The following is a 14,568-nucleotide window of genomic DNA, read 5'->3' as shown; positions in this document are numbered from 1 at the left end:
TCATGGAAAAAGCAAGAGAGTTTCAGAAAAACATCTATTTCTGCTTTATTGACTATGCCAAAGCCTTTGACTGTGTGGATCACAATAAACTGTGGAAAATTCTGAAAGAGATGGGAATCCCAGACCACCTGATCTGCCTCTTGAGACATCTGTATGCAGGTCAGGAAGCAACAGTTAGAACTGGACATGGAACTACAGACTGGATCCAAATAGGAAAAGGAGTACGTCAAGGCTGTATATTATCACACTGTTTATTTAACTTATACGCAGAGTACATCATGAGAAATGCTGGACTGGAAGAAACACAAGCTGGAATCAAGATTGCTGGGAGAAATATCAATAACCTCAGATATGCAGATGACACCACCCTTATGGCAGAAAGTGAAGAGGAACTCAAAAGCCTCTTGATGAAAGTGAAAGTGGAGAGTGAAAAAGTTGGCTTAAAGCTCAACGTTCAGAAAACGAAGATCATGGCATCTGGTCCCATCACTTCATGGCAAGTAGATGGGGAAACAGTGGAAACAGTGTCAGACTTTATTTTTCTGGGCTCCAAAATCACTACAGATAGTGATTGCAGCCATGAAATTAAAAGACGCTTACTCCTTGGAAGGAAAGTTATGACCAACCTAGATAGCATATTTAAAAGCAGAGACATTACTTTGCCAACAAAGGTTCGTCTAGTCAAGGCTATGGTTTTTCCTGTGGTCATGTATGGATGTGAGAGTTGGACTGTGAAGAAGGCTGAGCGCCGAAGAATTGATGCTTTTGAACTGTGGTGTTGGAGAAGACTCTTGAGAGTCCCTTGGATTGCAAGGAGATCCAACCAGTCCTTTCTGAAGGAGATCAGCCCTGGGATTTCTTTGGAAGGAATGATGCTGAAGCTGAAACTCCAGTACTTTGGCCACTTCATGCGAAGAGTTGACTCATTGGAAAAGACTCTGATGCTGGGAGGGATCGGGGGCAGGAGAAGAAGGGGACGACAGAGGATGAGATGGCTGGATGGCATCACTCACTCGATGGACATGAGTCTGAGTGAACTCTGGGAGTTGGTGATGGACAGGGAGGCCTGGCGTGCTGCGATTCATGGGGTCGCAAAGAGTCGGACATGACTGAGCGACTGATCTGATCTGATCTAATCTGATCCAAAAGACACAAACAGCTCATACAACTCAATATCAAAAAGACAAAAATTCCAATCAAAAAATGGACAGAAGGGACTTCCCTGGCAGTGCAGTGGTTAAGACTCTGTGCCTCCACTGCAGGGAGCATGGGTTTGACCCCTGATCAGGGAACTAAGATCCTGCAAGCTGTGCAGCGCAACCAAAAAATAAAAATTGTTTTAAATATCAAAAAAAAGTGGGCCAAAGGTTTACATAGACATTTTTCTGAAGAAGATATACAGATGGCCAACAGGCACATGAAAACATTCTTAACACTGCTAATCCATCGGAGAAATGCAAATCAAAACCATGAGCATATCAGTTCACACCTGTCAGAGTGGCTTATCACCAAAAAGACAAAAACAACAAATGGTGGCGAGGATGTAGAGAAAAGGAAACCCTCACATACTGTTGGTGGGCATGTAAATTGGTACAGCCGCTGTGGAAGACAGTATAAACGTCCCTCAAAAAACTAAAAATGGAACTACCGTACGACCCAGCAATTTCACTCCTAAGTATACACCTGAAGAAAACAAAAACACTAATTCAGAAAGAGATAGGCACCACAATGTCCACAGCAACACTATTTACAATAGCCAAGATATAGAAGCCACCTGAGTGTCCATCAACACATGAACAGATAAAAGAGATGAATGGATGAATACAGTCATTAAAAAAAATGAAAATATGCCATTTGCAACAACATGGATGGTCTGGAAGGTATTGAGATTTGTGAAATAAGTCACAAAGAGAAAGACAAACCACTTACGTGGAATCTAGAAAACAAAAGTATGAGTATAACAGAAACAGACCCACAGATACAGAGAACCAAATAGTGATTACCGCTGAGGTGAAGGAAGAGGGTAGAGGCAAGAAGGAAAGGGGTAGGAGATTACTACACATAAAATATATTACATAACACAGGGAATACAACCAATATTTTAGAGTAACTTTAAATGGAGTATAATCTATAAAAAGTTTGAATCACTATGTTGTATACCTGAAATAAATATGATATTGTAAACAAACTATACTTTATTAAATATAAAATTTTAAAATAATAATAAAATAAAAACAGAACAAAACAAAACTTTGTTACTAATATATGCCAGAGAGTACAAGTAAATCTTCAAAAGTTTCCTTAGCTACTTACTATTAAACCTCCCTGTAATGAAAATCATACTATCAGGCTTCAGTGACGACCATTAAGCTTATAATCGTCTACTCTCAGTAAAAGGGCCACTTTCACATTTATAAGGAAGTTGACACAGGCTTTAAAGATAAATCTGAAAATATATAACATTGAGACAAAATATGATCAAAAACAAAACTCAGATTGAGCCCTATGTATATTATAGCCATGTTCCAAACTGAGTAAGTAATATTAATATTTTTGGTAATATAGGGATAGTCTTGAAAACACACACCTGTTACTTCAATTTATTGCTATAATTCTCCAAGGAATACTATAGTCTTAAATCAAAACAATTCTTATAACCTGCCATCTTCTGCATACTTAAATACAAATGTGGGCTCTAATATAAAAATACCTTAATGAAGAAAAATTCAAATAATACACTTCTTATTGAAGAACTAAGTTCAGATGAAAAATAGAAGGTATGTACATACATTCCAGTCTCTCCGATAAGAATACTGGATATACTGAACTGAATCCTTAAAACAGAACCATAGCAAACTAAGAGTTCAAGCCAGAGAAGTAGGGACAATTTGAGCAAGAGAAAAAATCACAGACATCAGAAGCCCATGTGGCTAAAAAATATCAAACTGCCTCATCATTTGTTGTTACATGAATTTCCTTTAACAGAAAATAAAGCTAGTCTCAAAAGGGTTAAACTGTACTTGTAGTCACACATTTGCTAAAATTCACCCACATTGAAGTCTGATAATTAACGAATACAGAATCGCTGACTATTTTTTGATGGGGAAGACCCTGACCATCAATCTAAACCAGAAAAGAAATTTAACCATAAATTTAACTACAGGGGGGCGGAAAAGAGAGAGAGAGAGAGCACAGAAAAAAGAAAGCTTTAAAAAGACCTTCCCAGATCTTTATAGACAATTTTGTCTAAAACAACCTCGAAAGTGAAAGTGTTAGTCATTCAGTCATGTCCAACTCTTTGTGACCCCATGGACTGTAGCCCACCAGGCTCCTCTGTCCATAGGATTTCCCAGCAAGAATCCTGGAGTGGGTAGCCATTCCCTTCTCCAGGGGATCTTCCCGACCCAGGGATCAAACCTGGATCTCCTGCATTGCAGGCAGATTCTTTACCAACTGAGCTTCAAGGGAAGCCCAAAACAAACTTTATTTACCTTTAAATCAGTGAAGGAAAATAGAGGTTAAAACAGTTTTTCTAACATTTGTAACTGAAAATTTCTGACTATTTTAATTTAAAATATAAGTTTTATTAGAAGGGGATTCAACCCCAGAGAATCTGTTAATCCAGGTATTTGTATCGTCTGAGTTGCTTTATTATTGCCTTTGACCTAAAGTCAAAAGGAAAGAAATCAAATTCTTGCCCAGGATATCGGATTTAAGAAATCATTACATTATCTCTCTTTCTGTAAAGTAACTACTTCTTATTTCTCTGAATTTCCACATGCTAGAATTTGGGTTATGTGCCATAAATGTTAAGCCTGATACATATTCACTTAACAGATATTCATATATTCACTTTGTTACTTCATTGGGAAAGCCTTCCGAAACCCACCACACCAGGATAGGGTCTCATGTAACACTCTCCAGTAACATCCTGTACTTCTCAATAGCACTTAATACAGTTGAAATCAATTTTTGCATGTTTCTTTCAAGTTTATCTTCCCCCTTAACCTAAATGTCCACATACATCTTGTTACCCCACTCCTGTATTTCTGATACATTGTAGGCAATCTGTAATAGTTGAAGAATAAAATAAGGATAGGAAAGAGAGAGAAAACAGAGAGTCAGGTAAATGCAGTTACACTCCGTGAGCTCCATGTGGAGCTACAAATGCACGCACTCTGAAATTCAATCTGAATTCTGATTAAATCCCTGTCTCCTGGGCTAGAGGGTTTCTGAGATACAGATCTGACAAAGATGGGACTATGTCTACTTTATTCAACATTTAGAAATCAAAAACGATCAGAATAACAAGCTTTCTTCTGTCACTGCCAATAGACACGGAATCCTTCAAGGCAACTCCCAAACTGGACTAACCACAAAGCAAACTCCAAAGATCCAGACGCAAGAAGCCAAAGCAAGTTAGCATATGTAATGAGTCCAAAGCCTAGACAAAATACATGGTGATAAGTTAAAAACGCTATAAATTCAGCATTCATATAAAAGCAACCTGCTCAAACCTGATGACACTTGATCCAGCATTCTTCCCTCTTTTCACACTTTTTTCCACACATAAATCCATTTCATTGAATATTTTTCAATGCAGCTGAAAGCAAAATTACTTAAAATCCTCATGCATTCACAGAAATTGATTCTCTGCAAGTATAATTATGAGAGAGCTTCATATACAATTTGTAATATCAATTTACAATACCAATTTGATTCACTAATAAATCAGGCTCATTAACAAATACTTATTAACTACAGTCTTATTTTCCCAAGATAAAACAGATTTGTTAGGAGAAACACACTGACAGAACCCAAGTCAGAATCGAGTCAAAATGTTTGGCCAAAGAAATCCCAGAAAAGAACCCCATCACCATAAAACCCGAGACTGCGAGCCTCGTGGCATGGCAGTCCCCCTGGGTTCCCTCACCCTCCTGCTCTCCACCCAGGCACCCCTTCCCAATAAACTCTCTTGCTTTGTCAGCATGTGTGACTCCTCAGATAATTCATTTCCAAGTGTTAGACAAGAGCCCACTCTCAGGCCCTGGAAGAGGTCCCCCTTCCTATAACAGATGCATGCACCCAAAAAAATCTTAAATCACAACAACATCTTTTTTTTTTTTTTTTTGCCACACTGTGCAGCTTGTGGGATCTTAGTTCCCAGACCAGGGGTTGAACCCAGGCCCCTTGAGGTGGAAGCGCCAACATGTAACCAATGGACCACCAAGGAAATTCCCACTCCTTCTGATTTGAAGAGAATTCTCTAGTGACAAGGCAAGCGGAAATAATGCTGACGCTGAAAAATATTTACTAAGGATTTAATGGCTTTAAAAAAAAATTTAATGAAATAAATATCCATTTTAATAAGAATCTACTGACTCAGAAACAGGAACAGGAATGGATCATAACTATTTAGATCCTATATTCCAATGTTTATATTAATTTAATTTTTATCCCTGATCTATGATAACTAAAGAGACAAGTAGCAGTAAAGAACATTTGGCCAACTATATACTCAGATTGCTACAGAAAAGGGTGAGTTACAAAAGTGTTCAGTACAATAGTCTTCAACTTTCAACTAGAAGTAATATGCTGGAAGTGTATTTTGAACTCAACAGAGGTCAGCCAAAGAATAATAAAATGTCACACAGAAAACCAAACTCAACATACTCACAATCTCTTATTAATGAATAGGAAAACTCATCATCTAATTGCTCATTTGAAAGACAAAGACCAAATGACTGTTACACCTCAAAAGGGACAATAACAAATCTTGTTAAAAAATCATCATTTTCTTATGGACTGCTGCTGCTGCTGCTAAGTCGCTTCAGTCGTGTCCGACTCTGTGTGACCCCATAGACGGCAGCCCACCAGGCTCCCCCGTCCCTGGGATTCTCCAGGCAAGAACACTGGAGTGGGTTGCCATTTCCTTCTCCAATGCATGAAAGTGAAAAGTGAGTGAAGTCGCTGAGTCTTGTCCAACTCTTAGCAACCCCATGGACTGCAGCCTACCAGGCTCCTCCATCCATGGGATTTTCCAGGCAAGAGTACTGGAGTGGGGTGCCATTGCCTTCTCCCACTTATGTACTAGAAGGATACAATGAGCCCTTCACCTTCACCTCTAAAGTAGGCCTCAGGAAGAAAATCAAAGGGGGATTCATCCAACATATTTACAAATTCCATGGTCTCCAAATGTCAAATAATCCAAATATTCCCAGCAGTCTATATTGCTTAATGACTTTAAATTCTCTCCCTTTTTTAAGTAAAAAAAAAAAATCAAAAGCTTCAAAAAGTCTCATTTCTGGTCTCATTTTCTCAAGAAAATCTGCTAAAACAGTACCTTTAAAAACTCAGTGCATACTACATGCCAGAAACACTTTACATATTACGCCTCATTTAATCTTCACCAGGGCCTCCCGAGTTAAAATTTACCATTTCTCCCACAGTACAGACACAAAAACTGAGTACAGTAGACAGGTCATTTGTCTGAGATTACCCAGCTAGTAAGAAGTGAGCAAGAATTCTAACACAGGCAATTTGATTCCAGAATCCAGAATTCCCCCTCCTAAGCCATACTGAAATATAGAAATCTGAACAGCATCTTGTAAGTGGAGGTAAGCTTGGGAAGTTATATAGAATTACTGGTTTTTTCCCATAAAATAAAACCATATGAGAACATTAAAAAAAAAAAAAAAAAAACCCTCTGGCCATATTACTTAAATTTTACAGTTCAGTTCAGTCACTCAGGAATGTGCAACTCTTTGCAACCCCATGGCCTACAGCACACCAGGCCTCCCTGTCCATCACCAACTCCCTGGAGTTCACTCAAACTCATGTCCATTGAGTCAGTGATGCCATCCAACCATCTCATCCTCTGTTGTCCCCTTCTCCTCCCACCTTCAGTCTTTCCCAGTATCAGGGTCTTTTCCAGTGAGTCAGTTCTTCACATCAGGTGGCCAAAGTAGTGGAGTTTCAGCTTCAACATCAGTCCTTCCAAATGAATATTCAGGACTGATTTCTGTTAGGATGGACTGGTTGGATCTCCTTGCAGTCCAAGGGACTCTCAAGAGTCTTCTCAACACCACAGTTCAAAAGCATCAATTCTTCGGTGCTCAGCTTTCTTTGTAGTCCAACTCTCACATCTATACATGACTATTGGAAAAACCATACCTTTGACTAGATGGACCTTTGTTGGCAAAGTAACGTCTCTGCTTTTTAACATGCTGTCTAGGGTGGTCCTAACTTTTCTTTCAAGGATCAAGTGTCTTTTAATTTCATGGCTGCAGTCACCATCTGCAGTGATTTTGGAGACCAAAAAAAATAAAGTCAGCCACTGTTTCCACTGTTTCCCCATCTATTTCCCAGGAAGTGATGGGACCAATGCCATGATCTTAGTGTTCTGAATGCTGAGCTTTAAGCCAACTTTTTCACTCTCCACTTTCACTTTCATCAAGAGGTTCTTTAGCTCTTCGCTTTCTGCCATAAGGGTGATGTCATCTACATATCTGAGGTTATTGATATTTCTCCCGGCAACCTTGATTCCAGCTTGTGCTACATCCAGTCAAGCATTTCTCATGATGTACTCTACATATAAGATAAATAAACAGGGTGACATTATACAGCCTTGACAAACTCCTTTCCCAATTTGGAACCAGTCTGCTGTTCCATGTCCAGTTCTAATTGTTGCTTCCTGACCTGCATACAGATTTCTAAAGAGGCAGGTCAGGTGGTCTGGTGTTCCCATATCTTGAAGAATTTTCCCCAGTTTGTTGTGATCCATACAGTCAAAGGTTTTGGCATAGTTGATAAAGCAGAAATAGATGTTTTTCTGGAATCCTCTTGCTTTTTCTATGATCCAACGGATGTTGGCAATTTGATCTCTGCTTCCTCTGCCTCTTCCAAATCCAGCTTGACATCACGGTTCACAAACTGTTCAAGCCTGGCTTGGAGAATTTTGAGCATTACTTTGCTAGCGTATGAGATGAGTGCAATTGTGGGGTAGTTTGAGCATTCTTTGGCATTGCCTTTCAAGTCTTTCACAATTAACTAAAAACTGTCCATAAGTTGTTTTCTTTTTCTTTTTTTATTCCTAGAAGTCCAACTCTTGCTTAAGTATTTATTCAGTCTAAAGGTAATGAACTGACCCTTTATAATCTAACAAGTCTGTTAAGATTCAACAGAAGTAAACATTAAGTAACCACTTTCATACTCTGAAGAAGGGTATAAACATTTGAAGGTCAATAAAGAAGCACATTTTTAAATCACTCTTTGCCAAAACTGAGAAAGGATCTTCTCTGAAATCAGTTAATGATAAATGCCAGTACCCTAATCTGGAAGTCCTGGGGAAAGACACCAGGAAAAACATAAGAAAACTGTTAGAATCACCTGAGGTAAGTTAACAAGTTTTCCTTTTAGGAAAGGCACCTAAGAATTGGAACAGCACAGAGTCCATCCTCCTAAATGAGTAACTGTGTATTTTAACTTTGCCACAAAGTACCAAGGACACTATGCTTTCATTAATTTTAGTGGTTTAATAACTGTTTCATGTGTATAGCAATGGGTACCACTTATTGTGAATGTGTGACAATAACTGAGTAAGAAATAAAGCTTTCTGAAATACATTTTTGGTATATAGATAAATTGTTAGCATATATTATAACATTTGTACTGCTGCTGGTGCTAAGTCGCTTGTCCGACCCTGTGCGACCCCATAGACGGTAGCTCACCAGGCTCCCCCATCCCTGGGATTCTCCAGGCAAGAACACTGGACTGGGTTGCCATTTCCTTCTCCAATGCATGAAAGTGAAAAGTGAAAGGGAAGTCGCTCAGTCGTGTCCAACTCTTAGTGACCCCACGGACTGCAGCCCACCAGGCTCCTCTGTCCATGGGATTGTTCAGGCAATAGCACTGGAGTGGGGTGCCATGCTGTAGGCTCTTAAAGAAAAAATTCTATCAAGTGGATTGATAATGAGGATTGATGCTTTTTACAAATGAAGAAAACATGAAGATTCAATGTGAAAAGGCACAGATCACTATATTTAAAGTAATGCTTAAAATTCTCCAAGCCAGGCTTCAGCAATATGTGAACCGTGAACTTCCTGATGTTCAAGCTGGTTTTAGAAAAGGCAGAGTAACTAGAGATCAAATTGCCAACATCCGCTGGATCATGGAAAAAGCAAGAGAGTTCCAGAAAAACATCTATTTCTGCTTTATTGACAATGCCAAAGCCTTTGACTGTGTGGATCACAATAAACTGTGGAAAATTCTGAAAGAGATGGGAATCCCAGACCACATGACCTGCCTCTTGAGAAATCTGTATGCAGGTCAGGAAGCAACAGTTAGAACTGGACATGGAACAACAGACTGGATCCAAATAGGAAAAGGAGTTCGTCAAGGCTGTATATTGTCACCCTGTTTATTTAACTTATATGCAGAGTACATCATGAGAAACGCTGGACTGGAAGAAACACAAGTTGGAATCAAGATTGCCAGGAGTAATATCAATAATCTCAGATATGCAGATGACACCATCCTTATGGCAGAAAGTGAAGAGGAACTCAAAAGCCTCTTGATGAAGGTGAAAGTGGAGAGTGGAAAAGTTGGCTTAAAGCTCAACATTCAGAAAACAAAGATCAAGGCATCCGGTCCCATCACTTCATGGGAGATAGATGGGGAAACAGTGGAAACAGTGTCAGACTTTATTTTTCTGGGCTCCAAAATCACTGCACATGGTGACTGCAGCCATGAAATTAAAAGACGCTTACTCCTTGGAAGAAAAGTTATGACCAACCTAGATAGCATATTGAAAAGCAGTGACATTACTTTGCCAACAAAGGTCCGTCTAGCCAGGGCTATGGTTTTTCCTGTGGTCATGTATGGATGTGAGAGTTGGACTGTGAAGAAGGCTGAGCGCCAAAGAATTGATGCTTTTGAACTGTGGTGTTGGAGAAGACTCTTGAGAATCCCTTGGACTGCAAGGAGATCCAACAAGTCCGTTGTAAAGGAAATCAGCCCTGGGATTTCTTTGGAAGGAATGATGCTAAAGCTGAAACTCCAGTACTTTGGCCACCTCATGCGAAGAGTTGACTCATTGGAAAAGACTCTGATGCTGGGAGGGATTGGGGGCAAGAGGAAAAGGGGACGACAGAGGATGAGACGGCTGGATGGCATCACTGACTCGATGGACGTGAGTCTGAGTGAACTCTGGGAGTTGGTGATGGACAGGGAGGCCTGGCGTGCTGCAATTCATGGGGTCGCAAAGAGTTGGACACGACTGAGCAACTGATCTGATCTGAAGCATTAGAAAGTGAAGGTGATACTAAGACATGATGCTAGATGCCACAATGAGAAAGAAACATGAGAGCAGATGTACAGACCGTGAGGAAACCTGAAAGGGACAAAAGGAATCGGTTTAGCACAACACACGTAATATCTCAAATGAAAAGCAGATTTCTATAAGCTCTAAAAGACACTTCTGATTAAAATTTTCCCCCAACCCGGCTTCCCTTAAACTTCTCTTCTATCAGTGATAATGGCGACACCATCAGTCAGACTTGAAATCCTGGAAGCATGATAAACAAGCCTTCACACTGCCCCAACCTTCTCAATCTCTAAGTCCTGTTCATTCATCCTATGAAATGCCTCTCCTGTGAAATGCCTCTAAAACTGCCCTTCCATTCTCTCTGCCACTACCTTAAGCCTGCCAAATACTATTTCTTCACTCCTGAATTATTCATGAGTTCATCCATTCATACTTGCACTCATTCAGACACTTACTGAAGCACCTACTGAAGTAACCATGCTAGTTCTGAATACAAACCACCATTCTAATCAGAGGTGGAGACAAAGATCATAACAAATGCACCAACCCTTGATTAGGGACCTCCTATGTGATGACTGCTATTCCTACATACTATTATCCCATTTAAATCTTCACAACAGCCTGAAAAAGATGGGTATAATTACACCCAAAGAGACTAAGGCTCAAAGAGGTGAGATAATTTTCCTGAGGTCACACTGCTAACAAGTTACAAAGTGGGATTCCCTGAGAACAGATTTTCTATCACTTAAATGAATCCACTGCATCAACTCCTCAACAGCCTTTCCAATCCAGTGTACCCATTTCAACCAGATTCATCCTCTGAAAACACCATTCTGTACTTGTAACCCCTTTATTCCAAAAAAAAAAAAACCTCATGACATCCTCAGCCTGACCTTCAGTCTTTGAGTCAAAACAAAAAAACAAAAGCCTGTCTCTTCCCCCTACTAACTCTTCATCTTGGAAACTGCTTAAAGTCTCTAACTTTCAGTTTTCCTACCTACGAAATGGGCATAAGAGAGAGTTGTGTAAGCATTAAATAAGATAAGTAAAGGTCTAAGCACATGAAAGTGAAAGTGAAAGTTGCTTAGTTGTGCCCAACTCTTTGCGACCCCAAGGACTGTACAGTCCATGGAATTTTCCAGGCCAGAATACTGGAGTGGGTAGTCTTTCCCTTCTCCAGGGGATCTTCCCAACCCAGGGATGGAACCCAGGTCTTCCACATTGCAGGCGGATTCTTTACCAACTGAGCCACCAGGGAAGCCCAAGAATACTGGAGTGGGTAGCTGATCCCTTCTCCTGCGGATCTTCCTGACCTAGCAATTGACCCGGAGTCTCTTGCATTATAGGCAGATTCTTTACCAAATGAGATATCAGGGAAGCTAGCTACATGAGTGTTCAGTAAATAAGAGTTGTCATTACTCATCCTATGTGCAAAACTTCTGCTTCAGTCAATCAATACACCTAGTACTTCTTTTACAAAACCATTTGGATTTCTGCCTCAATGCACACTTTTCTCCCTCTGCTCCATTAAGTATTTTATAAATATCTACTACATGAATCAATGTCTGTGATCCTTCTCTTCAAGGCCTAAGTCAAACGTTACTTCTTCCAAGGAGCCCTCGCTACCTGCATCTAACTTAAGTGTCACCGAGGGCATGGGGAACAAAAAAAAAATGCCTAATTATTCAAGACCTATTATGAACTAGAAAATGTGATAGTCTTCAGTGTATTACTTCACTTAATTCTCACAGAAGGAGTCAAAACAACTTGCACAAAGTCAAACAGTGAGTGAGTGAGTTGAGATTCAAAATCAGAAGCGGCTGATAGCCTTTAAAAGCCCGTTGCTTCCCCCGCACTGCCTTGTGGCACCTGGATTACACATTTAAACAACTGCCCAACATGGACAAAGAACAAAATGCTGCTATATGTTCTAAGAGCCCCAGCCACCTATATAAATACAACAAACAAAATTGTAATGAAATAACACTTATCCATACCACCTGTGGTGCCCTCTCTCTCTTTTTTTTTTTTTCCTTTTCTTTTCTATTTCACTTAAAATAACATACTGGTCAGTTCCCACTAATTTTACTTCACAACCACTCATGAATAGCAACCCAAACTTTGAGTTACCCAGCTATATTCCAAACACAGATACAAGATCAAATAAGATCAAGAATTTGTTTTCAAGAAGTATTTAACCTAGCTGGAGAGAGAGTAATAAAACACAAACTTCTCTTGACACTTTTGCCCCTACCCCACCTGCTGGCATAGAAGAACCTATGTTTCTGTTGCTCCCTTGAACTAGTCATCATGGAACATAACCAATAAGTTATCTAGGCTGTAAATATGAAAAATATCAGGCATTCAACAAATCATTGTTGAATGAATGAGGCACAATAAAAATGCTATGGATTTTCAGGGAGAGAAAGTACATACCCTAGACTCTCCCCATATAACTTCATAATCCTATAAGGGAATGAAAAATCTCTGAATATGCCAAAAGCTCAATCATGTTTGTAGATATCCTTTTTTTTTTTAAATAAATGAGCTATAGACTAGCGACTATTCAAGTGGAAAAGCAGAAAAACATGTATCTTTGCCAAAGAAAATCAAGGAAGATATTAATCGCTCTAATGATAAGTTTATTATCAGCCTCTGCTCCAGATCCTTACTATTCAAAGTGTGACTCTTGGTCCAGAAGCATTAATATCATCTGGGAGTTTGTCAGAAATGTAGAATTTCAGGCCCCATCAAGATCTACTGAATCAGAACCCCCATTTTAACATGCTCCCCCAGCAGACTCCTAACACGCGTTTAAGTTTTAAAAGCACCAGTGAATATGATACAAATGAAACTGGCTTCTGCAAGCTCAGAGAAAGTTACCATCTTCTCCTCGGTTATCTCTGTAATAAATAATCAGACTTCTGAAGAAGTTCTACAGCTATGGCCATGACACACCTTCAGGAATATGAGGGTATAAATCTAAATTGTTACTCAATGAGAAGAACTGACCATCCACTGACTACTGACTAGAACTTTTAGGAAACATACAAAAAAATATACCTCTGCCTTCTTAGGACATAGACTCTATTCGGCAAGAAAGTAAGACAATAAACTTAAATAACCAAAGTGATCTTGGTTAATTAAAGATTAAAGAAATCTTTAATACAAAGGATGAGATTACTGGGGGGGGGGCGGGGCGGGTGGAGAGAGATGCTGGTTAGAACATTCAAGAACAAACTAACAACTCTCAGTGATACATACACATATTTTCAAATAGTCTCTATTTAAAGCTCCAAATTTAGATTGCCCTACCTGTAAAGCTGTGGAATAAAGGACCTACAAGTGACATACAGTCAGATCTCCTAGACACTTTCACTGACTCATAGACTGGAACCACCTTACAACACCAAGCAAAATCTCAACCTGGAGACCACTTTGTGAACTTGCAAAAACACTTTGCAAAAACCTTCAAGCCACAATCCTGTCATTCCCAAATTGACACAAGATCTAAGGTCATGGGGACCTGATGTCAAATATGCCCTAAAAAAAAAAAAAAAAAACCTGGGGGGTGGGGGTGGGGTGAGGGGAACGCCAAAACGGAATTAGATGAGGAATGATTGCAGGCCATTTCTCATCCCCTAGCTGACCTACGAAGACCTCTCCATCACAAGGCAGGAGAGAGGAAAAGCAACGCAGGTGTGTGCATTCACAGTTTGAAGTGGCCCCCAAACTTAATCCTGAAGTTGAGAAGACATCCTCTCCTCCAACAGCAGACGTTCAGATGACAGCTCAACCTCTAACTCCCTTCCCCCTTCTTCTGTCCCAGCTGGATTTAGGGTATCAGCCCCTCGCGATCTCCCCCCTCCCCAAGCCCACCCACTCTGCCACCCCCCCCGCAAAACACCCCTGATGGCTCCCAAGGAGAGGCTGACAAGACAGCGAGTGCCCCGAGCCCGCCTCCCAGGAGCCCACCGCGCACACCGCCCTCGGCCTGGGGGAGGGCTGACGGCGCTCACCAAGTACAGGGGTGCATAGATTTTCAGGGACTCCTCCAGGGCGCCCCTGGTGATGTGCAGGAAAGAGAGCCAGCAGGACGGCTGCCAAGTGTGGCCGATTTCGTAGCAGTTGTGAGGGATGGACTTGCTGAGCGCCGCCATGACGAGGAGCCGCGCGCGTGGGCCGGGAGGGACTGAGCCGGCGCTCGCAAGGGAGGAAGCGGGGAGGGCAGCGCGCGCCCAGCC

General features: G+C 40.6%; 1 protein-coding gene across 2 annotated transcripts in view; it reads right to left on the bottom strand.

The window, feature by feature from the left end:
• Positions 1-14,532, bottom strand: part of TMEM135 (transmembrane protein 135) — a 308,335-nt gene extending 293,803 nt beyond the window's left edge. For both annotated transcript variants that reach the window (XM_086383032.1, XM_086383033.1), the window contains exon 1: positions 14,344-14,532. In XM_086383032.1, the coding sequence (XP_086239158.1) occupies positions 14,344-14,484 (141 nt within the window). In that variant the 5' untranslated portion in view covers positions 14,485-14,532. The remainder of the gene's footprint in view (positions 1-14,343) is intronic.
• Positions 14,533-14,568: the final 36 nt, after the last annotated feature.

This window comes from Bos grunniens, chromosome 29 (genome assembly GCF_055505025.1).
Source record: "Bos grunniens cultivar Pamir isolate PY7600 chromosome 29, Bosgru_T2T1.0, whole genome shotgun sequence".
Classification (NCBI taxonomy): Eukaryota; Metazoa; Chordata; class Mammalia; order Artiodactyla; family Bovidae; genus Bos; species Bos grunniens.
This window is presented reverse-complemented; position numbering and strand designations above follow the sequence as displayed.